The sequence below is a fragment of the Acipenser ruthenus genome, chromosome 10 (assembly GCF_902713425.1).
Source record: "Acipenser ruthenus chromosome 10, fAciRut3.2 maternal haplotype, whole genome shotgun sequence".
Classification (NCBI taxonomy): domain Eukaryota; kingdom Metazoa; phylum Chordata; class Actinopteri; order Acipenseriformes; family Acipenseridae; genus Acipenser; species Acipenser ruthenus.
The window spans coordinates 38,886,511-38,912,486 of NC_081198.1; the positions used below are offsets into that span (position 1 = coordinate 38,886,511).

Genomic DNA, 25,976 nt, shown 5'->3' on the forward strand with positions numbered 1-25,976 from the left:
CATTCAAAATATCTCAACAAGCTTCCCTAACTTAATCTGATGTAATCGGTTAAGTGTTAAATACCACTTTTCAGTGTTTTAGCATACCTTTATATAACAGCATGTAGGCAGGGCAGCAATTGGCACCATTAGGAACATGCAGTTCCCAAGTGAGAGTCTGCTTGCTTGCATGATTAGTTAACATTTCACATCAGCTCACCTGCAGGGACCACAGTCTGTAACAGAACTGTACCAGACATCACTGCCCCTTGCATTTAGATGAAATTGAAGCATGTGAATGCAAATCTAATCACGTATCATAGTTCAGGGTCTGTGGGAACATCCAGGAAAGGTAAGTCTATTCAAATTGATCTTGGGAAGACTGCAGAAGTTAATTATATAAAAGAAAAATTAGCCCTCCCTCAAATATTGTTCTACAGGTAGAACCCTTGTTATTTGTAAATTAATTGTAACCTTATAGGTTAAATGTACAGTTATAGACTCTCCTCCCATGAAATTAAATTATGGTAACAAACAGACATTCTAGTTTTTCTTAAACTGGCATGGCTGCTTTGACAGGTGCATGAGACTGTCAAAATAATTTCATTTGGGACGGAGTCCTGCAGCTTTAAATATATTATGGACAAATCTGGTCAGTGATTGCCACTGTTGAGACAGCTGGTCTTCTTTCACATTTCACTGGAAAGAGTAGTATATAATATCACTATAGTGCATTTTAACTTATTTTTTATTGAAAAAGGTACATGTCAAATGTACACAGACTTTTCTGTCTTACATAATTACACATGAAACATTACTTCACTGAATATAATAAACATATACTTTATTGTTTTTATTATTGTGGTGCAGATTGCTTTTTTTAAATTCTAAAAATACAAATAATTTCATCTGTTCACTACATATCCACTGCCCCTCTGAGACAGGTGGTATTGCAACATGTTAGGTAAACATTAAAGACACAATTTTAAATATAAATATCTAATGTTCTGTACATTATTGCATCAAAGGGCCACAGAGTAATGCAGCACCATTACAAATTAAGGATTCTTTTAAAACGACATGAAAATGAAAGGCTCGTGATTTCCCTGCCAAATAACTGGCATGACAAATGGTATATGCAATTTTCTAAGCACATTTTTCCTTTGAAAAATGCATAGCAATGTTCAGCAACAAACCCAGTGAGGAAGCTACCAAATAACTTAAAAACAAACAAAAATACAATGAAAATATACTGATGGTGAGATGACATTTTACGGCCATCTAGGTTATTATTTTTTAAAGTAACACGTACAAAGAACAAGGAAGCATAAAAACGTATGAACACAAAGTAGGCAGCTGTTAGATGAGCATAAAAAAGCTTTAAGCTTTAAATTAGACATGATACATCTAATTTACTACACAATACACAACAGTACAGAGGCCTAAAACAGCATAATACAATCCCTGACAACATCAAGACATGTTTAAAATCGTATACCGTCCGTTATTGAGATGTGATCCACATACTGGTATAAAATCTGTGGCTGGAGATGCCTGTTTTATTGATAAGGAAGACCATGGTATGTTCAAGTCAGCCAGGAAGCAGTTCAATACTCTCTTTTTTAGATTCAATTCCTTTTGATTGAGACATCCAGAACTGTAAAAACTCATTTTGTAAGTACAAATACCTCTTTAGATACAGATGTTAAGAGTAAACAATGAAAAATACAGCCTTTGTTCGAAGCTTGTAAATCCATGTATCCACCCATGTTGAAATACACTGCTCAGTTGTATACACTCCATAGCCCCGCTAGGTCAAAGCAAGGATCGCTTAAGCTTGTGCAAGATTTACTTCTCCTTTGCTTTTATTGTCATGTCAAAGAATCAATATGGTGCAAAGAGGATTGATCCTGCTGTTGGACGGATTGGCCCTGGTGCTGCCCTGAAGAAAGATGCTGGTAATGCAGAAGTCTGAAAGAGTGCAGTATTGGGCTGGGGGTGAAGAGAGAGAGATGATACGGCTGCAGGTGAAAATGAAGGTGAAAGAAATGTAGGGGCCAATGGCTTGACTAGGTCCTTTTGGAATGCAAGTTTGGCCTGGGATTGAAAAAGAAAACAGTTGTAATATTACATACAAAAGGCACAATATTGTTCAAAATATCACAGGCAGGTTTCATCTTTTGTTATGTTCTTTAAGGCTAAAAATAGACAAGCCAGTTTATCTGGAGTGTGCTATTATTGCCAAAATAAAAGCTGAACAAAGCAATTACAAGCACAGTTTGAGTATTTCGGTATAATCTGTCCTTATCTTAATTATGGTTTAAAAGTGTGATTGGCAAAAATAAAATCATAATATGAATAAAGAGAATTAAATTGTAAATCAAGAGGCAATGTGGTCCAAAAGATAAAACAGAACACTGGAAGACAAAAGACCTGCCATCTATTTATTTCTCTAAGAAGCAAGTCATTTTCCTTACTGGGCCATCTGTCCAAGCAGCTGTGAATCTGGGATGAAGTAAAACGTGGAATTTTAAAAGGGTGAAATTACCTTATTTTTCCCCCATTAGGATGTCATACATTTTATTTATTTATTTATTTATTTTACAAAGAAATATAAGAACACTTACTGCCAAAACATTTGAGCTGCGTTGCTGTTTATTATAGGGACTGTATTTGGGTTTCATGGGTTTGCCAGCTACTCTGTCCTTGTGTCTTCTACTGGAAATGTGCTGTAATGAAGAAAAAAGGAGTAAAAAACCCATTGAACATGTTCTGCATTTCTGACACTTAATCATGCCTTATACTCTGTGCATGTTCATAATATATTTATTTATATGTTTATTATCCCCATGATCATTAACTTCTGTTTCTGCTACCTGTATAGGGCATGTTTAACTAATTCGCCAGACTCTAAGCAAGCCTGAGCAAGACTGAATGCCTGAAATTAGGCAAATATAGAAAAGAGCCACTAGGGTAAAATATGCTGGTGACCTAAACATGCCAACTGTAACTGTATTACATGATAATTAAGAACAATTATAATGGCAAAATAAACATTAACTTGACCACACTGTAATTTTCTTTAAGTATATATTTTTTGTAATTGTACCTGTTTCAGCTGGATTTCAGAATTGACATGAACATCACAGATTTCACAATGGAACGTCTTGTTCTGCAGTCCTGACCCTTTAACAATGCTTGTCTGAACTTTGAGTTTGGATGCAGGTCTAGGGTATGCCTTGATAGGACCAGCTCCATTTTGAGCTTCCAGCATCGTTTTGTGCTTTGAACCTGTATTTGAAACAAACATTCAGTTACTTTTACATTCATCATCAATTACACTCTATGGGCCTCATTTACAAAAGGGCGCTAAATTTGGAGTTAGCACGCACTTAAAGTAGTGAGCTGAACATACACGATAAATCGAAATTTAGTGCCCCAACAGAGAACGCATTAATTTACATGCACAGTATTTAGCTAATTTACATTCCATACCGTGCACACTACATGTATTGTAATCAATAATTTAAATGTGCATGATAATGTCAGAGACTTACCTGTGACCACCGTGATATCAAAAGCCCCAGCAGTCCAGGCGTATCTTTTGGTCAGTAGCTTATTGTGAAGGTGGAGGTGGCTTACACTGACCGAAAATGAGCGATCAACAGACACAGCACTCAGCAGGGGAACAGGCAGAGGCAACGTAAAGTGAAACTGCACTGCTTACCTTTTAATTTTAACATGTATTCCGATTAAAAAAATAAAACACTTTTCCCTTTCTCCTTTAATGCATATACAATAAAAGTAATGCTGTGCAATGGCATATTTTTCTTTTTGTTCTGCTTATTCGAGAATTATTGATTTATGAGACGTAGCCTCAATTTTCTTCCTTGTCTGCATTGCAGTGCTATGTGAGTACAATCAATAGCACACGTCCTGTAAACCTGTCCTCTGTGGGAAATTTAATATCATTCCCTGTGAACTTTAGCGGAGCTTTTTTGTGTAAATAGGTTGCAGTTAAAGCTGAATAACAGTTTAAAATATATACACACACACACACAAACACACACACACACATTACATATGTCCAATTACTTTAAAATTGCATCGATGTAATGTATAGTTTTGGAATTATTTAAAACAACTCTAATATAACACGCATATTCAACATGTGCAGTCTGCATTGTATGAGTGACATTCCCATTAAGCCAATCACAGCTCACAGAGGTAGTAAAAAGCTAATCAAATAGCGCACTGGACTGAAGTAGTATATTTGAGTATATTGGCCTACATACAATTTATATAGACATTTTCACGTACATTCACGTACATTACGATGTGTGTGTGTATATATATATGTAAGTGAACAGTCTTAACTTAAACGGCCTTTGCTGCCAGATTTTTCCATTCAAACAAATTTCACAATCAAGTAATTTAGCAAAATGTATTTATTTCGTTCGTGAATCCGTGAATCAAAACGAGCAAATCTGTTGAATTGATTCACTAAACTGAATCAATCAAATTAATCGAGCCAGTAAAAAGAATCAAACTGCACATCACTAGTTTTCAGGCCAGAAAAAAATAGCTTAAATAGCGCGCCTATCAGTGGTTAAAGCCTGGTGTCCAAACAAACTAATTTCGCATTCTTTAAATGAGCACAATACAAGTATCTCCCTTTAGTAAATACGGTGTGAATGAAACTCATCTCATTATTCAGAGTGGGGTGCCTCACTTAAATACATTATCATGCATTAAGATACAAATCACCTATTCATTCTGATTACCATAGTATGGCACAATACAATTAGTGTGCACCATAATATATCCACTATTCTGCGTGCCAATTAATAAAATTGCAATAATAATATGGAAATAATTAACGTGCACAGTAATTACAATTATTATACACCATAAAGTTTAGCGCTCTTTTGTATATATAGAGGCCATATATATTTATATAGCTCGATAACACACTCAACTGCTTTTTAAAATTAAGCTTGCCCTGTAATTGTCTACTTTCACACTCACTGCCCAGTAGGTGTGTAAACTTGTATTTTATCTTTTTATTAACAGACCATTGGGAAGCCTGGCCACATTGCTTGATTAACAACAAAGAGTAAAATGTACATACTACAGAATGGTACACTACAGTATCCTACATTCCAGTTGTTCATCCTGTCTGCTATGTCACAACATAAATGTATATTTTTGGTTAAAAAAAGATACATGTAAGTGCATATTTTATCAAGGTAAAAAGAAACCATTAGACCCCATATCAGTCATATACCATGTCAAGTGGTAGGTCGAGCCAACTAGAATTTGCTAGCCCCAGCTGTTTCCGAGCAATACCCTTGAGTGGCTACAGGGTTGGTTACACCTTTTTTCAGTAGCATAGCACTACCAACCTGTGTTGTGTGCCTCCAGCTGTGACAGGGAGTTGACAGCTACTTTACATAGCGAACAGTAAAGGAGCTTCTTTGCTTTCTCCTCTTCAGATTCTGTAGGTGCAGGACCATCTCCATTCTTCATTACACTCAGTATTGCTTCAGTGGGAGCAGCTGCCATTGTTGATGCTTCGGGGGCAGGTTTAGACACATTGTGAACCAACAGTGGAGCAGCAACCAAAGGAGGGGCAGAGATCGGAGGTGGGGCAGCGATCAGAGGTGGGGCAACAACCAAAGGAGGGACAGCTTTAGCAGTGCTATTGGGCCCCACTTTTATTCCTGAGAAAAAAAAAAACATCCATGGTTAGGATAATAAAATAAATAATGAGATTCTGGAAACTAAATTCTCTTTGAAGGTCACTAGCATTTCATGGATTGACCAGGAACTGGAATTATCGTACTTCATGCTGTGTAACCAGGGCTTCTGATTTGGGGATTTAACAGATAAAAAACGATAAAACACCTGATACAAAAAAAAAGAAACCAATGTGTAGCCAATAAACGCCGGAAAACACGGGAAATGGTTACTCAATTCACGTTGACTTCACCCCTTTCCCATTTAAAAAAAAAAAAAGAAAAACCTACTAGAATCTTTTTTTTTAAATGCATTAACTAGTGCTGCTACGCAATACCCCTCCTTCCTGACTTGTATCTATCATTGATTCATTCTGAATACTTCAAATCCACCCCAACTACTGAGTGGCAGCAAATTCCTACATTTCTAACGAGATTAGAATTAGGAATGGAGGCTAAAACAGAATTGCAAATTGTGGTGGGATGTAAAATTCCTACACACAAAAACTCCAGAAGAATGTGTTTTGGAAAGTAACCGAAAACAATCATTTCATACAGTATATAAAAAGCGAAAGGCCTGAACCCCCCCCCCCCCACAAAAATAGCTAAAAATAAGCACTGAAAAATGAAATTAATAAAAACCGAAAAGAAGCCCTAGTTATAACACAAGATCGTTCTGGCTTTACAGATGTGATTGGTCTACTGTGGTAAGTCTGAACTGACTAATACTAACAAACTAAAATGATATTATTGCAGAAATGAATGATGCATGCAAGCCTGTGCATGGTTACAAAACATACATTTCTATATTATTAGACTTTAATGGATCATTTTTTTTTTCAGCTACGTGGGATTTCCATCAATCCTTCAGGGCTTTTGATGCAAAAATAACAAACATGTAACATTTTTTATTAAACTAAAATACAATCCTCATAACAACCAGCATTCGATATGGTAAAGCATTATTCAGGACTGGGGATACAAAACAAAGCAAAACAAAAAAAACAAACACATGCCAATGATGAGCGATGGGAACCAGCATGCAATTACACCACAGAGACCCAGAAAATGTAGGGGACAGAGGCAGATTTGAACAAGAACAAAAAGTTGCTATTAACCTGGTTTGTCCAAGTTGTTGGAAGTGGCGATGGTCTTTGCGCTGGCCTTGGTAGAAGCAGTTTTCTGCTTATTTTTCGGGGACTCCTGTGCTTTGAGCTTCTTGGCATGTTTAGTGCCTTTGTAGTGTGCCTCGGCTTGGCTCTACAAAGGAGAACAAATGAACCATGCGATCAGGCTCATTCCTCACACTGTTACATACGTCATGGGTGACAATACAGAAGAAAACTTTCAATAGCGGCCACCATACATATTTGTAATACAAGAATCTTTTAAAATGGATATAAAAAAGTGTATCTGCTATGCTACTGTGCGTATGCAACATTCTGATAGTTTTATTTTAAAAAAGTTGTCTGCTATTGGCATAGAAATTTGCTGAAAAACAACTTAAAATTAAAAGGTTTTAAATGAAAATGAGTAAGACTAACTAACCTTGTTGTAAGAAATCACTTCAATTATGCATAGTAAAGCACGTGCTCTAACCAGGTGCCAGTGTGCAATTTAAAAACTTTTGTTACCATGTAAATTACTCTAAAAGGTGTCAGATTTTATATCAACAAATAATCATATTAACACAGTGTTGTTTTGATCATGGAAGGTTATATTAAATCACTGTCAGAGGGCTTGGTTTTGTATTGTGTACAGTATTTAGGGAATAAACTTTAATTTTCTAACACTATATATATTCAACTGACAACGTTATTCAGATCAATAAACTCATACATCTCAGAGCTATGCTTCAGTTTTTTTTTACTATTTTATTTTCAGGAGGTGTATGTTAAGGAAATAGTTCACGATTGCCTTATTTATTATAGAATGGCTTTCAAAGTTATGTTTGGAATTTCATTGCAGCAAATCTATCAGCACTGCAGCTCCACTTCTCTTATTTGCTTCAAAACAATGCAATATGAAATGTATTGTAGACTCCGTCAACTGCGGCAGCATTAAATCATAACTGACATGAAAATAATGGGTCAGGTTTAAACAGCCCCATCTGCCACACAAGAAGATCTAAACAAAACAGCAGATGTAGAGATGAAAAAATAACAATAATTATTTCGGTGTGGTATTTTGTTAAAACTTGTCATTTTAGGGTGCCTCTATTGAAAGAAATATATTAACTCCCACAGTTAATATCATGATTTGTTTATTCAAACAAGGATAAGTCAGAGAAAAAAAGCATGCTACTATGTAATGACACAAAGTGACTACAAAGAGCACAGTGCTACAGGTTCTAAATACAATTCTGTATGAGAACTTGTGTTGATACATACAAAGCAGTATCAAAGACATAAGACTAAATCATAACTAGGAACACTGGGTGTGGCTCACTTTGTCAAGTGAAGCAGGTTATGAATATGCAAACAGTATGCAGAAATGGCACAAGCAAGACAAGAGAACACAAAGCTAAACTTGTGTTTCTTTAACCACTACAAAGGTTGATTGCACCATCAGTCACCTTAAGAGCTAAACTATTCATTCAAGTGACAAAAACATAACTGAACATATTCATATACAACAGCACCATACATCAAACTATAAAGTATATACTGATTGTATCACTTTCCTAGTTTAAAGAGGCAGTATGCAGTAAGCTTTCAACTTGGTTGAATTCTTTGTTGAAACCTTTTATAGGAATACCATAAATTTTCCCATTTAGGAAATATGTGGTTATATTTACATGACTGAAGCATACTGGCTCTTTAAAAACATTGTGTTGCTCTATGATATTGTAATAAAAAGCAGAGGTTTGGGGGAAATTTAAAGGATCACAGTAGATCCATAAATGTAAAAATGAGTACATGCTCTCTTAATACATTGTTTGCACAGGTAAAATACTACAACAAAGGAGGTGTAAGCGCACTCGAGAGAAAGACTTACTTGCCCATCGAGAGCTAGTAAGCCTTTCTGCTGATATTTGCAAAAATGCTGCCTGCAATATCAGTATTACCCTACTACTGCCTGTGTTTCACTCCATTCCCTCCTCATCTATTGTACATGAGACCTGTTAAAAACAAACAAATCCATACACTATTATAGCTTCTTTAGATGCTTACTGTACTACAGAATTAAAAAAGATTAATTAAAACACCACTGGAATTAGTTTATTTATCTTTTTCAGTCCCCATTTACAAAAGTCTAGGCACTACACTAAAGTAGAGTGATTAGCAGGTAAGTTTACCACATCAAAGTGGTAAATTAACTTTCTAATCACCCTGTATATACTGTGCTTTAAACAGTTCCTGCACTGTCACGATAGGTATCTATCAAATAATCTTTCTCTCAACAAGTAATGGCAAAATGTTGAAACCCATTTATATCCCCCAGTTCTAACTAGACAGACTCCTAGGCACTCAGCAGAGCCTCTTCTGCTAAATCACTGGCACTCCACAATCAATGAGCCAATTAAGCCACATGAATGTCCTGTGTATTTACACCAACTGTCAAAAGTATTGGCCTTTCGCTTTTTTCAATCTAAATGCACGCTCTCTCAATTGTGTCCACAGCTAGAATAGTAATCGTGTTGACATAAACTTCCAATCACAATCTCAGGTCACTGTTGAGCTAGTTTTTAAGGGTCTTTTCTCTTTATCAGGACTGATTATTTTGGCCTTGATCTAAACGAGTTCAGACTTCCTTTCCTAGTCTGCTTTGGATTGCATGACAGTAACTATAACAGAAACATGTAACAGTGCATTTAAATATGGTATTGCCTTTCTGCAATGTATTTTGCTCTTTACAGTTCTATATTAAACCATTGATGAAGTTTGTTTTTATTTGAAACATGTATACTTTTTTTGTAACTCGTGCAGTTTTAAAAATCTGACAGCAATTAAAAAAATAAATCTAATTCAGTTTATTTTGCCTTTCTTTGGGGTTTGTAGAAGACTGACTTTATCCACTCTAACCTTCTTAGACTTCTATCTTCGTCCATCAGTATCCCCTGAGGCTACAGATTATCCTCTTATCTGGAAAGAAATGATCACTTTTTAAATTAATCATACCTCATTGTAGCTAATTGCTGCTGGAAACCTTAACCTGGAAAGTAGTCATCACTGCATCTCAGCTCTTCTTATCTTGTTACCTTTCAATCTTCAAATGCCTTTCGGACAAGGCTGTATCACATTTAAAAGTCAAACAGCTTGATAATAAAACTCTCAGGTAGCATAGCACACTCAAACTGCAAACTCAAACAAACTAGCCAAGCATTATTTAAAACATAGCATTTTTTCAGGCTTCTATTACTGGAGTTACACGCTCTTCGCTAAATCCAATGCGTTAGGTAGCATTCATCTTTAATAAAAACATTACGGTTTATGTGGACTTCCCTTGTCGGCTTGTTAGGTTGGTTTAATTTAAAGGCATGGTGGTATTCAACATATTTCAGACGGCACAGCTAACAGGCGATAAGATAATATCTCATAGAATGTTTGCCAGGGATAGTCCATTTCCTTAGCTCTCATTCTTTGACCTTTCTCCTAATTTTGATAATTAATTTTATTTGAAAAGGAAAAGACTGCTGGAGGAACCGAGTATGCTAAAGGCAAGGGTGGAAAGTAACTACTTAAGTATTGGTTTTCAGGATCTGTACTTGACTTAGTACTTTATTTTTGGGATACTTTTACTTTTACTCAAGTATGTTTGTTTAGAAAACACTATACTTTTTACTCCACTACATTTTCCAGAAGCATCTTGTTACTCGTTCTTTCAGCACACTGACTCTTTGGGCTGGCCAGGATTCTGATTGGGTAAAGCAGAGCCACATGCGCAAAGTGTCTGCTCGCTTTGATGACAGTACGGGGATGGCGAACCTATGGCACGCGTGGCATGCAGAGTCTTTTTTTTTTTTTGCCACGCCAAGTCAGCAGCTGTTTGCTGGTTGTTGTTTTTTTCCCCCGGCCGCAAATCAGAGCTGAGTGACACTTTAGAAAGCCAGTCAGTTTGATTTGCAAGGACAGCCCCGCCCCCAAGTAATTGAGCAGTGCTAACTGTAGCCGTTATTATCTGAATGTTCTTTTCAAATGTTTATGGCTGCTTTATGCTGTTGTGCTGCACTCTGGGGCCAGGAGGAAGCAGACAAAAACAGTAAGTCTGTCCATATGTAATTGTGGTCAGCTATGGATGTGTCAGCAGGGCTCGCGGGGTCCGGGGAGGAGTAATTTTGCTTACCGTTATCTCCTGTACTATTCGTACTTCACACTCCAACACAATTTAAAATTGTCAGAGTCGGGGAGCCTAGAAAACCCTGAATGACATATTCCCAGTGAAAATATATTCACTGTCACATACAGTACTTTTATCTCAGACAAAGTTTGATGCTGTTTGTTTTAATATAATCTTGACACTATGGGGGAGAGGCAGGTGTCAAACTATGTTGAAAAAAATCGAATAGCCTATCCACAAATGTACTCATATCAGAGGCAATTTATTTTGAGACGTTTGTTTTTTTTTGTTTTTTTTTGAGAATTTTTTACAACCTGCTTTTCTCCCACAGTATGAAGACAACCACAGCTATCTTTTTCCAAAAAAAACAAACAAACAAAAAAAAAAACACAATGCCACAAAGTATATTATCTACTACTAGTTATTTTACAACATTTAAAAGCAGTTTAAGGAAGTAAATATATCACAGTTGAAAAAAATTAAGATACAGCAGCAATGGTTGTGTGCAATTGCAAACAAAAAAACTAACAATATGGCCAGGGCACGCCAAATGAGCAAACTTATTATATGTATTGCATTGTGATGGTTTCTTTTAATGTAGTTTAGCATTAACATTTCCAAATGTGATTAAATGTGATTTATGCATTTCACTGTAGTGTAGCAATACTGCAATATTAAAACATTTTGTTGGTATGTGCTCGATAAAAACTTAATTACAAAAAAAATCGATTATAAATATTGTTTCAAAAAGTTACCGTTTACCCTGTATAACGTTTTACATCCCCTTAATCATTGGCACCTTTGGCATTTACTACTAAATGTATCCTCCACAGCTCAACAAGAGAGACCACAATAAACACAGATGAGTCAAATTATTCAAAAGCAGTATCTTCTTCTTCGTTGGGAGTTTTATATATAAAATCTGACTTTGGGCACTCCAGCTAAAAAAAAGGTTCACCTGACATAGTATGTTGATGCCCAACCACAGACCATTTTGATTTTTAAAATAACCAATCAACAAACACAACAAAACCCCCAACGAAGAAGAAGATACTGCTTTTGAATAATTGGACTCATCTGTGTTTATTGTGGTCCCTCTTGTTTAGCTGCAGAGGATGCATTTAATAGTTTAGAAGAGTAATGGGAATCTACAAGCAGTTTCAAAACAGGATTTCACATTTTTAACATTTGATCCTAGAATTGTTTCATGAATTGTGTTTTATTTATGGATAAAGGTTGTGACTAAAATTTAAATTCCTGATTTGAGATTTAGTATTGTACATTAGTATAGGTGTGTGTAAAATAGTACTGCACCCTGATAAATATACTTGGTGTGTAACTCACGGTAACAGCAGATTTCCATGGGTAGAATTTAAAGGCAGCTACTTTTTACTTCTGATACTTGAGTACTCTTAAGATATGATCCTTTTGTACTTTTACTCAAGTAGTTTTCTAGAAGGATACTTTGACTTTTATTTAATTACATTTTTTCCCAAGTAACAGTACTTTTACTCAAGTAACACGTTTGAACACTTTTTCCACACCTGGCTAAAGGAATGAGCTCTTAAGGCTAATACAAAAAATACACCTAGTGTGTTATCAAAACAAGAACCTCTGAATGAATACAGAGCTTAGCATTTGATTAAAATAAATGTTATCCAAGCATACAGTAAAATTTGTCTGGGAGGGTGTATTGACATATAGCTTCTGTAATGACTTTAGCATTCTATTCATAGAGACAGGGATACTTTTATAACTGGCTAGACTGTTTTTACATCAAACAAAAAAAGGACAAAGGAATAGGATCACAATATCACAACTATTGTCCAACCCTGGCTGTGAGAGTTGAGTATATACACTGTAGCATTTCATTAAATGGCTTGGCCTTACATACAGTTTTGTAATATCAAACTCAGAACAGATTTGCAATTTATCACTTGGCAGGAGCCTGAACAAGACTTGGCAAACAACGGCTTATAAAGCTGGTGTTTACAAGCAGTTGGAGATGTAGTAGCCATTAAAATCCATCAGCGAAAGTCAATAACTACCAGAATCCCTATTTCATAAATTCTTCCTTTCATACAACTGCTCTGCTAAGACACTGTCTAGTTGATAAAAAGTGTACCAAAGCCTTAAGTGCTGTGCAAGAATGGAATACAATAAATGATTAATTTCCCATGTACCTCGATTGCATATTGATGTTTTATACTGTAGAGCAGAGGTTCCCAAACTTTTTTTCCTGCACAGCATCATTTTGGGACTTAAAAATGTACGTGACCCCAGAAAGCAACTAAAGCAAGAAAGCAACCAAAAAACATAGCAACCAACACATTAAAACATTATTTAATGTACTCACTAAGTCTACTGTGACACGTGGGCTTGCATGTTGTGACACCGCTTCTCAAAATCTGGCGGTGTGATTGAAACTGCACATCTAATTTCTGATGTTACATCCATGGTGGTTTGATTCCGAGACTTGATACATACAAGTGCGGAGAATCCAGCTTCACGCAAATAAGTGCTGGCAAATAGCACTATCACTTTTAAGGCACGTGTTGAAAGTGGAGGATGTTCACTCTTGACACTGAACCAGAATTCCAGGAGAGAAAGTCGGGCATATATTCCTTGCAGGAGTCCTCAGTCCTCAAAGCCTCATCGTATTTTTCATGTTTTTGGCCCTCCTGTTGTTTTCCAGTCATATTCAAATCTGTAGACTCACTGTCTGAAGTTGATGCTCTGCGGTAAAAAATCGCGCTCTTCTATAACAATGAAAAAATCAAACCGAGGGTGGAATGGGGTGTTTTTCAGTGCATTTGAGACTAGCGTGTGGGAGGGCAGTATTTTGCTGCTGTGGAGGGTTGTAACTCTAACAGCTTACAATATATCTCTGTAAATTCTTTGGAAACATTTTTTTTTGCTCAACTGCAAATAAGGTTAAACCTCTTTCATAATAGTGACATGAGTATTAAATACTTTAAACATGCTACACAACAGTTAAGCAGAGCTACATGTAACATACTGTAGTTCAATGCGTAGAGATTATATATTTTTTTTTTTATTGCAGTGTGTACATATTTTCAAATATATATATTCTTTTATACCTGTAATAAAGGACTAGATTTACTATATAAATGTGTTGTATTCCTTTAGGGAAGTTGGATGCAAAAGTCTGTTCTCCAGAGTGGCCCATTGAACCATCACTTTTTACACAAATCCGAATGAAACATCAGTCATTTGTGCATTGGGAAATCAGATGTCTTGATCATTGTGACTGCAGGTTGTCAACAGGGTGATGCAGTTTAATATACTGTATTACAGACAACATGTCAGTGATTCTAGTTGCATGGCATATTCATCAGTCATGCGAGGTACAGTGTATTCTATTTTAGGCACTGCAGGTATTTCACAATATGTAATACTGCAGATAGTCATGTAAACTTATATATATATATATATATAAATCAACAAAGAGGATATCTGAAAGTTAGATTTAAAAATACACTATCAGAAAATACATTTCATGGACCTGGCACTTGAATTGGCTGTGGTTTTGCCTGCAGGGTAATTGCACAATTAAAAAAATATATTTTTAATGCTGCTGGCATAAAATATGAAGTGCAGCGGAAGAGTACAACATAACAATCAGAATCATAAGTCAGAAATCCTTGTCCTCAACTCCAGGTTGTTGCTAGCACTTTTAAAAGAACAAAACAAAATAAATGTCCCCCTGTATGGCATGTACCGCAATACTAGTAATACACCTGTAGAACTCCTCTGTTGTATCCTGGGACACTATCACCCTTCATTTAAATGTGCTTTATTTTGCTCTTATCTGCCCCCTTATTTTACTGCATTTAACCCTGTACTTCAGAATACTGTAATCTGCCAAGTGTTTAACCTGTAGTACTTTGTATCTAATCATATCCTGATGTAACTATCACTATTTAATCATATCCTGATGTAACTATCACTATTATCTGCTGTATTATTGAATTGTGGTTTGTCACACTTGTACTTTGCTTGAACAAATGTTATTGTATTTCTTGCTCTTATTGTATTACTTGTATTGTAACACTTGAAATGTTTTTGCTTACGATTGTAAGTCGCCCTGGATAAGGGCATCTGCTAAGAAATAAATAATAATAATAATAATAATAGTGATAAATTGATTAATCAAAGCTACAGATGCAGTACCCAAGACTTTCCCAAGCTTTAATTACCACCCTTCTTGGGGATGCAAGTCTCTGGTGATGCATTTGTCCCTTAGAGTTGTGCATATTGTACATCTCAGGGTCTGCTTTTACAATTGTGATCAAACATGGTTAAGATACTTTTTTTAATGATCTAAGAAGAAACAATAGAGAAACAAAGAAATAAACAGAACAGGACAATAAATAAAAAAAATAATGTTATGAAACCATGATATTAAGTCCATTTAAGTACACCTAATAGAAAACTGAACTAAACCCAAAGGGGGTCAGTGAAAAGTTAGGTAATTAAGGGAACATTGATATTAAAACCTTAGTTACTACACTTAATATAGTTCAAATAATGTCTACTGTCCAACATTAAAATGACTAATTTCTCCAACTGCACAGTTTAAAAGTTTACAGTTTTAAAGGTTTACTGTATAATATTGCCATTAGTCTCTAGTAAAGCAGAATGTTACATTTGTAGATTTGTGTTTTTAATTACCTTCTATCTGCTTCAATACATTCCCTCACTCAAGCAATGAATACCTTTAATTATAGAAAACGTGACCTTCATTGAAAGTCTTGATGAATATTTTTAGATTAGATTAATTATATTAAAACTGATTTTGTTGTGCATGCACAGAAAGACTAATAATGTACTCTTGTTTCCACGCTCAATATCTGTCGATTGATAGATCAGTTAAGCTAATTTGATCCGTGGCGGCCTATAATTGTACCTGTTGGCTAGACAGTATGTTAAACTGTCCGGTAAAACTTGTGTCATAAACTTCCAATGGAAAACAACAGCAGGAGGCTTTGTCTTTCATGTAAGGCTTCATCAAAGCTCAGGGGAGTCGATGCAAACACCACATGCTACCCACTCCTGGTACTGTGTGCCAAGTGAGAATGACATAATGAAATAACAGTTCTCCAAGATGAAGGTGATTCAATTACATGTTTCAATTTTCACAAACAAGAAAGAGAGATTATTTTAGCAGGTAAGAACAAAAAAGCTCTCAGGTACTTTATATAGCTACAGCTTTATGAAGGTTACACTGAAATGAAAAAAGTTTTAGAACATATTGAATTATGTTATTTTTTTATTATTCTCTGGTTCTCCAACACTTTAGACTACAGAACTCTCCAACTGTCTTCTTCCTCTTATTTATTCATTCTAAGGAATGAAAGTTCACAGTGGGAGGGTTTGAGTAACTGTGCTCAATGCCACTGCTACTGTCCATCGTAAATTAAATGCCAAAAGAAAAGCAAACAAGAAAACATGGTATTTAATTATAGTGCCTCCAAACAATTAACCTAAAACATGTACAACTCTGTAAACAGTCTACTTATACTAATTGGTCACCTCAATTGCTCTGTGTAATACATGCATTGCATTTTACCACCTGAATTAAAATGTTCTCAATTTGTTCTTTAAATCTTAAAATGCATAGAGACAGTTAGGGATGATAAAAAAAAGAATCTACCAAATCAGCATTCATTTTCCAATCAGGAGCAGTTGCATGCCAAGACCGGGAACAAAAGAATACTGGCACTGCAGAACAGGCTTTGTTATAATGATGCATTCCCTCATGTTTTCCTAAGCTGTGCCAACTGACTCAAAGATTAATACCCTTGCCTGGATTCAATACACTTGACACTCATAGCCTGTATTTATTTATAGGCCACTAGCATGTATACTTCAAGGCATGTCAGTGCACTGCGACCCATAAACACATCCCTGACACTCGAAGTTATGTAAAAACTTCAAGAACATGTTTAAATGATTACATATAGAGATTTGTTTACAAAATAAACTATGCACTATGAGTAACATCTTTTTAGACACAGTTCATTCCAGTTACTGGAGAAAAAATATATTTGAATTTCAGACTAAGGGCACAATTCTTTTAAGTGCATTTTACTGTTGAGGCACCATCCCAGGAAACACAGCAATTACTTAAGTGATGAATTACCATTTTAATCCTCATTAAGCGATTCTAAAGAATGACATCCACCCTGAGTTTCGAATACAGGGTCATTACAGCATTGTATCCATCATTCCCTTTCTACCTGTCAAGTTTGAAAGTTAAAAATGTAAGTTCATTAAACATGTTCAGATGATGAGACCAGTGACGATTATTTGTTGCCTTATAAATTGATCATAAAAGCTTTAATACTAAACGAAAGTGAACACCCAAAGCCAAATATAAGAGTGATATTGATTGTTTTAATTTGGTTGGCTAACATATGTGCCTCAGATCACTTAATTTGAACCTTCACGCAAGGTGGATGTGGGGGAAAACAAAATGTATAAATGGTATACGAAAATGATAAGCTCAATACAGCAAAACAAGAGTAGTAAGCAACCCCCCAGTAAGCATATTGTACTCACATCTGAATTAAAACGAAGCTGGCATACGTTGCAGGAAATAACTTGCTTCTTCGGAGGAGGACTAGACACTCCGAAAGTGTGGTTAATTACTGCCTTCTGTACAGGATCCATCTGGAGGTCAAACATCAGAACAGAACACTTAATACAAAGTCTAGTTGAGCATTTATTAGAGAGATTTGATGTCAGCTTAAAAGACCACTGAGAGGTTTAAAGCTTGCATATGTAAAAAAAAAAAAAAAAAAAAAGCACTATAATGGAAACACTGTTGATTATAATGGTTAAAAGCAACAGAATATGGACAGCCCTTTGTGAAAGTAAAATAAAAGACTAATATAAATCTTCAAGACAGGACCAGACCTGCAATAAAATGCTCACAAGCTTAAAAAAAAAAAAAAATGTTAAAACAGTTCCATTAAATTATTATGGTTATACAAACCAACCTAGTATTTTTAATTACAGACAATACATAATTCACAGAATCCATCTGCATTTTAAATAAAAAATGACTTGGTAAACAACAAATTGTGTTTTGGCATTGATGTGATAAAGATACAACTGAATGTATTAACATTTGCAATTTCTACATGCTATTTGCTAATTTTGTTAGGTAAACATCATCAGACCGCTTTTTGACATGAAAAAAACAAGGATACAGGGCAGTGGTACAGAAATAAAATAAAATTGTATGCATAGTATTAGCAGAATAAAGTTCAGGTGCCTTTTGAGACTGCCCAGCTTGGAATTAGCTGTATGCGAGCAATTAAAAAGCAGCTAATACATTCCAGTTCAAATCTGTAGGGATATTCTAAAATCATATCAAGATATTTTAACCCTCAACAGAATATATAGATACCCTGTATACACTGATCAGACAGCTTATTTTAAAAATTAGATTTTTATGGTCAACTATTTTAGTACACTAAGGTTTTATTAGAAAATGTGTATACCATCCACACTCAATGATTTCCATGAATTAAACAAATGTATATTGGGTTAGAAGGTATACTGCATACAACAGTGCATACAGCAGCAGAGATTTACCGTGTTGAACAAAAAAAAAGAAATGAAAGTTAAAAAATAATACCTTTTGCACCTCGAGGTTCTCCATTATATCACCCCCCACCACCCCACCACCCAAAAAAAAAAAAAAAAATCCGTTCTCTGACCATCTGACGGATGCACATGCAAAAATTCCACCCTGCATTTACTTCAAATGTAGACTTTGAATAAGCTGCACTGGGAATGCAGAAGAGGCTCAGCCAGCACAAAGCTGTGCAGTAGTGCAAGGACAAATGCACAACAAAACAGCGTGCTGCTGGAGATCTCTAGAGACCAGAGCTCATGATTACCTCAAAGCATTTGATGCTCTTTCACAAACAACAGAGCGCAGGCTGTCAATTGTTCATGATGAGAGTAAAGAATTTACAAAATTAAGAATCAATAAAACATTACTCACAGCTTGTGTGGATTACAGCTTGTTGGAAGACATTAATTAATAAGTCTGCTAAAAATCTGAGGATAAAGGGCCCTCACTTTATCAGCATGATTGCATGCCTAACCACAAAGCCAAAGATACTTTAATTAGATCTGTGACAATATTGGGAAAAGGACTCAAATAAACAAATTATTATCAGCAAATATTAAAATTCAATTATAATTATAATTGACTTTGCTGAAAATTATGATTTGAATTTCTCATTTAAAAAAAAAAAAAGAAAAAGTAGGTTCATTTTATGTTTGAGAACACTGCTATGCATTTCAGAACCCAGAAAGGTACCACTTCACAGGTCCTAGCCTACATTTATAAGGTCATTTAACTATTTTTAAGGGAAGCTATACTTTCCAAATATTGATTCATTAATCTTAAAGACTGGCTTTTTCTAATCATGCTAACAAAGTTAATTAACATTTCTACTGATAGGCATTACAGGGTGATGCTTCAATTACGATGTGCCAGGCTGTTACTATCCAATGAATTTAAATTATACACTTCTGTCTTGTCTCTCTTCTCAGCTAGTAAGTCTGTTTTAAAACATGAGAATGTACAGTATTTGGCAAAGTAAATAACCTCAGGCATGTTACATTAGTTGGGCTGTATTTCCATAAATGCTTCAGGAATATGTTTTGAGGTTAGCCAAAATGTGAATTTTTTTTATTTCGTTTTTTTAAATTGGTGCAGAGCTCTTCTGCTCCAAGGATGGAGATGTTAAAAAAGATGTTAATAGCTTTCCAATCTCAGGAAGCAGCCAGTTTGTTTTTTGGCAGGTTAAACAGAGACAAAGATGCAGTGTGAAGTAGAAGGCATTTAAATTCTGCGCAAAACGCTGGTCTACCTCGAGGTTAAACTAAAACATAAACTGGACACCCGGGTACCCTTACATCTAATGCAAACTAGACACCCGGACACCCTTACATCTAATGCAAACTGGACACCCGGGCACCCTTACATCTAATGGTGTGCTTCACATTTAGATCATGCATCCTGAAATGTCCCTTTTTATAAGGCTGGTGTTTCCAATAAAATGATCATTTTAATAGCATTTCAACTATGAGTACTTTTATAACACAGTGCAGATACGCATATACAAGGTCCCATGATATAAACTGTGCTTTAGCATTTTAAATGACATGTGTTTTGTTTTTCACCTTGTATGCAATACTATTTTGCTGGAGGTCTTTAATGTTTTTACTCATTTGGCTAGGTTCACATCATCCATTGTCTATTAGTGTTGATAATGTAGGTCTTTATTGATTACAATCACAATCTGCAGTCCTGAACAAATAGATGCAACTATCATGCACCAATAATGTGTATGTACTGACCATCCACTGAAATGGCACACTGCTGTCAACCAGGTCTATCTTTTTGATAGTTGCTCAACACATATGCGGAATTGTACTACTGAATGGAAAAAAAGTTAATATCATTCAAAAGTGTTGAGACAGGTTTTAGATTATCCCTGATATGTATCTAGTAATAGAGACTATTAACTGAAACATTTGACCCATGTTGGCTTGCTGCTTGCTAAGTAAACAAGGGGCAGCGTTTAATACCTTGCAAGGCTGTTTAAACATTAATACATTTATTGGGGATGTAAAACCGGTTTACCTCTCCACTTTTAATAAAAGATTGCCTGTATTCAATTTCCAAACAGGAGTCTACTTGAATGTGACTCTTGCCAGTACATTGAATTATTAAGAGGCTTGAACTGTAACAGGAACACCTGCTCTACACTATTGCTATTGTCTAGTCCAGAGGGACTGATAATGTCACTGTTCAAAACATTCTGGGTATGGTATTCTGTGAAGCCTTGTCTTCAATAGCTCCTACTATAAAGAATTCAACTATATACTAACTTTCGTGTATTTCAAAATGTAACCCTGTTTGGCCACTATTGAAAATGTCAGGAATGTTCTGTTTCTTTATAAAAAAAAAGTATTGGATTAAATCAATAGTAATGAGGGTGTTTTGTTTATTATCAACACTAAATGACACTATGGCAATGCCATTTTCTCTTTGTATACCTTTTTCAGTAGTTAAGACACCCACAGTATTACTAATTTTTAATGTTAGGGTAATATACAAAGCTACCTTTATTTTATATACTCTCTGGAAACTGTCTCCACCACATATTACAGACCAGACCAACTTTAAGAACTGTACATGGCCAGATAACTATGCTTCAAATTAGTGGAGGACTAGTGTATTATTATGTAACTATAAATGTCCTTTTCTTCATTTTGCTTGGGTTTGGTACAGCACATGTATTTTTTTTTATTATTATTATTTTTGGATAGGAACCTGTTGTCTAGAAAAGGGTGCCACTATAAATACAGCTATCTTGGCCAAGATATATCTGACACAACTTAGCCAGTATTTCTCTGAAAATATTATAGGCAATGCTGATATAAAACATTGGTGCTCTGATGTCATTTTAACCTAATTAACTTCAGATTGTTTTGGGGATGTTTAAATCATATTTGTATTCATTTCTAGCATATATATATATATATTTGAAATTAACTGGTTGAATACAATATTAAAAACAGTCAAATTATTCTGTTTATGGATTTAACACTCATGAAAGGTGAGAGGCACAGACTAAATGTGTTACACAAACTATATACAGCTATAGCCAAAAGTTTTGTCGAATTAAATCTACTGAATAATGTTAAGTTAACATATTGAATTACATGGCGCTTTAAAGTTTTCGATATATGGTACTTAATGAAAAACTGACAAATATAACATTTCAAAGATCTAACATGAAATACTATACTACTATTATGGTTTCCGTGATATAATTTTGTATTTTTTTTGATGACATGATGTTAAATAAAAGACATATACCTACCTATCTAATCTATCTTAATTATGTTACATTATTGATTTAAAAAAATCAAATTATTATTTTGAAAGATGCCTACTTAAAAAAGCGAGTGCACATATTCCAGTTGGCAAAGGGTTATGGAAGAAATTTATTTTTTAGCCTATTTCAGGTCACATCAATCTCTAATCCACACTCTCTGCATCTGCTGTCGAAATGAAAACTGCTTTTGGGTAGATAAAGCCTGAAATCAATTTTGTTCACCCTAGTTTGGGGGGGTCAATGTCTGTAGCTGTGTTCTGTGTTGGTCTTTCAGCATGCAGACAGCATCGTGACAGCACAACACTTTCCAGTTGTTGGAAGAAGCAGGATAATGATTTTGAAAACAAGATGGGTTAAGAGAAAGCTGAAAGGATGTTTGCAGAAATGAAAACAGTATGTTATTTGACACAGTCCCAAATGGGATGGAACAATGTATAAACACAGTTCACAAACTTGGAACAAATAGTAATAAATACAAAAATGATACATGCTGTATTTTACAAGACAGAATTCACACACTGGGGCAATACAGCATCTAAAACAACAGCAACAAAATCAGACATGTACTTACTGTGTTAAAATTTGGGAAGAGTCCAACAGCAGAACTAGTATCCATGGGAAAGGACATAAAGGGTTTGCTATCCAATGAGGGCTGCATCATCAGGGTAGGTGTTCGCACAACTGCAGGAAATGTGCTGCTATGGCATGTACTTCCTGCGGGTGAGGAAAGAAAATGAAATTCATTAGCTTGGGAGCAAGAGCCTATTCATAGCACATGTGAAAGAATAAATTATTACTATCAGAAACGCTCACAGAAATGACAAATTCTGAAGTGACGAATTAGATTAGTGAAGCAATTAGATTAGATTAGTGAAGCCAACTCATCATTTTTAAATGAAGCAGGACATTGCACTGCAAACGGCTAAGTTGGGATTCTGAAGAGACATATGGTGTGTGAATCATCCTGGCAGGTAGAACGATTGTGTCTCTCGGTTTGCACAATACAACAAGCTGAAGAGGCTGGGGACAGACACCTATTAAAGCCAGATGCTTACTGAATACAAGCTGGCCTATCAAATCAATGGAGATGAAGAGCTACAGGGACGTCATGCAAATCTGGGCCAATAGAGGTCAGACAGCCTCTCAGATTAGTATTTATTTATGATATTCAGTTCTATTGAACTCCAAATTCAATTTAGGCATGTTGAAATACACACAGTCTTGTTATGCACTGCTGCTGCAGCAGAGTTATTTTTCAGCAGCAATTTGACAGCATAAATGATGAAGGAAAATATCTGCATTTTAATAAATACATTATTTTGTAAGTGTATAGTATTTTTTGAAGAATACACAAATGATTCTATAATCGTTTTTGTTGGGACACTAAGTAAGTGTGACTACAGACATTTTTTCAACAGTGCTCATACTTTCGTAAAGTGGAATGTTTAAATCCCTTTGCACCACATTATTCAAAATAGATTAATATTCCATGGAAAATAAACACTGTTACAGTGCCAGTATGATATGAATTCAGTTAAAAGGGCAGGTATAATAACAAAGGCATTCTTCTATCTACTGTTTCGTTTTAACTGTCCTTTAAGTGCCAGATGTTAATGTATCAGACTTCTCCTAATGCAGCTTGAATTTCTTAAATAAGCTCAGACCAGGATACCATTTCCAATCCATTTCAAAATAATATAAAATCAATTTGTAATTTACTCATCCAGTAATTATATTTGTACAGTAGCTTGCAACTTTCTGTATCTATTTTACGTGAAGACAGCTTTTATTGATGTAAATGATTTGAATCAAGTAAGTATATCATAAATAAAACAAAATAAATCTAACTAAACATGGTAATAGAAAAAGTAGACTATGGCCCAAATATTCAAAGCGATGCGCAATCCCCTCGCAAAATTTGTGCCTCGCAAAAATTAGTGCTTTTGCACAAAAACTGATAATTTTCCAACACGGCACAAAACAGTTGTATGAAGTTGGAAAATAGCAGTTTTTTGCTTAATTCGCAAATGTGTTTGTGCCTCGCAAAACCACCTGCGCATTCAATACCAATATAGCAGAAATGCACAAGATAAATTGTAGCGACTTGCTAACTTGATAAGTGTCAACATACTCAGGAAAGGGAGCCTTTGGAGAATGCAACTACAAGGATATTTTACGGATTGAGACCTTGTGCACTGTGGCCCTTTGCCAGTGTTGCTGAGGATAGGGCACTTAGCTAAACGCATGTAATGGGAACATTCTGTGCATTGCAAGTCTGTCACATTTATCGCAAAACTTAGCCATTTTCATTCAGATTTGGCCTTGAGCAATTCAAATAATTTTGTGCTTAAGAAATTTGCTCACATGCATACATTTGTATCTAATGTTTATCATTATCACAGGCATTAGCATGGCTAATAAGCTAAATATTTAAAGGGCCATCACAGATTCTACAGAATTCAAACAGATGTATCTATGCTGTGCTCTTTCTGGAACCTTATTGGGTCTGCACCTGGCACTTGATCTGTTCCTTAACACATCAATGCCTGAGATTCTGGGAATGACATATTCTCAAAGCACATTACCTTTATTTTACAATTACATAGTTATATTACATAACCCAAATGTTGTGACTCTCATCATACACTGCCATTCCAACTTACAATAGCCCAACCATATTCAACAGCATTATGCTTCTGTTTCAGAAATATAAAGCAGTCTGCTTTTTTAAAGATTACTGTCACGTCTTATTCATATTAAAAAAAGATATAATATAATTATATAAAAAAAATAATATAATATAGCATGGGATATAGCACCTTGTACATTACTTGCTGATCTGCTACAATTATATAAATCATCTTTATGACCTTTACCTAGGTTATTATATTATAAAACAAAAAACAGAAAGTTCCTATATTATTTAGATATTTGATTAAGCTTACATAATGCAATGGAATATATGTATGTATATATATATATATATATATATATATATATATATATATATATATATATATATATATAGTACTGTGCAAAAGTTTTAGGCAGGTGTGAAAAAATGCTGTAAAGTAAGAATGCTTTCAAAAATAGACAAGTTAATAGTTTAAATTTATCAATTAACAAAATGCAAGTTAGTGAACAGAAGAAAAATCTTCAAAACAGCATCAATTCTTCTAGGTACACTTGCACACAGTTTTTGAAGGAGCTCGGCAGGTAGGTTGGCCCAAACATCTTGGAGAACTAACCATAGTTCTTCTGTGGATTTAGGCAGCCTCAGTTGCTTCTCTCTCTTCATGTAATCCCAGACAGACTCGATAATGTTGAGATCAGGGCTCTGTGGGGGCCATACCATCACTTCCAGGACTCCTTGTTCTTCTTTACGCTGAAGATAGTTCTTAATGACTTTCGCTGTATGTTTGGGGTCGTTGTCATGCTGCAGAATAAATTTGGGGCCAATCAGATGCCTCCCTGATGGTATTGCATGATGGATAAGTATCTGCCTATACTTCTCAGCATTGAGGAGACCATTAATTCTGACCAAATCCCCAACTCCATTTGCAGAAATGTAGCCCCAAACTTGCAAGGAACCTCCACCATGCTTCACTGTTGCCTGCAGACACTCATTCGTGTACCGCTCTCCAGCCCTTCAGCAAACAAACTGCCTTCTGCTACAGCCAAATATTTCAAATTTTGACTCATCAGTGCACCTGCTGAGCACCTGCTGCCATTTTTCTGCACCCCAGTTCCTGTGTTTTCGTGCATAGTTGAGTCGCTTGGCCTTGTTTCCACGTCGGAGGTATGGCTTTTTGGCCGCACGTCTTCCATGAAGGCCACTTCTGACCAGACTTCTCCGGACAGTAGATGGGTGTACCAGGGTCCCACTGTTTTCTGCCAATTCTGAGCTGATGGCACTGCTGGACATCTTCCGATTGCAAAGGGAAGTAAGCATGATGTGTCTTTCATCTGCTGCAGTAAGTTTCCTTGGCCGACCACTGCGTCTACGGTCCTCAACGTTGCCCGT

The 25,976-nt window shown here is 35.5% G+C and overlaps 1 protein-coding gene across 7 annotated transcripts in view; it reads right to left on the reverse strand.

Moving 5' to 3' along the window:
- Positions 1-1,134: 1,134 nt before the first annotated feature.
- The window catches only part of znf385b (zinc finger protein 385B), an 85,427-nt gene continuing 60,585 nt past the window's right edge, over positions 1,135-25,976 (reverse strand). For 6 of the 7 annotated variants that reach the window (XM_059032198.1, XM_059032196.1, XM_059032195.1 and 3 more), the window contains 7 exons: positions 22,524-22,666; positions 17,583-17,693; positions 6,836-6,977; positions 5,385-5,702; positions 3,089-3,270; positions 2,607-2,708; positions 1,135-2,076 (listed from right to left, as the gene is read on the reverse strand). In XM_059032198.1, the coding sequence (XP_058888181.1) occupies positions 1,864-2,076; positions 2,607-2,708; positions 3,089-3,270; positions 5,385-5,702; positions 6,836-6,977; positions 17,583-17,693; positions 22,524-22,666 (1,211 nt within the window). In that variant the 3' untranslated portion in view covers positions 1,135-1,863. Of the gene's footprint in view, positions 2,077-2,606; positions 2,709-3,088; positions 3,271-5,384; positions 5,703-6,835; positions 6,978-17,582; positions 17,694-22,523; positions 22,667-22,765; positions 22,934-25,976 lie in introns of those variants that run through there. The other variant, XM_034005333.3, reaches the window with a different exon arrangement.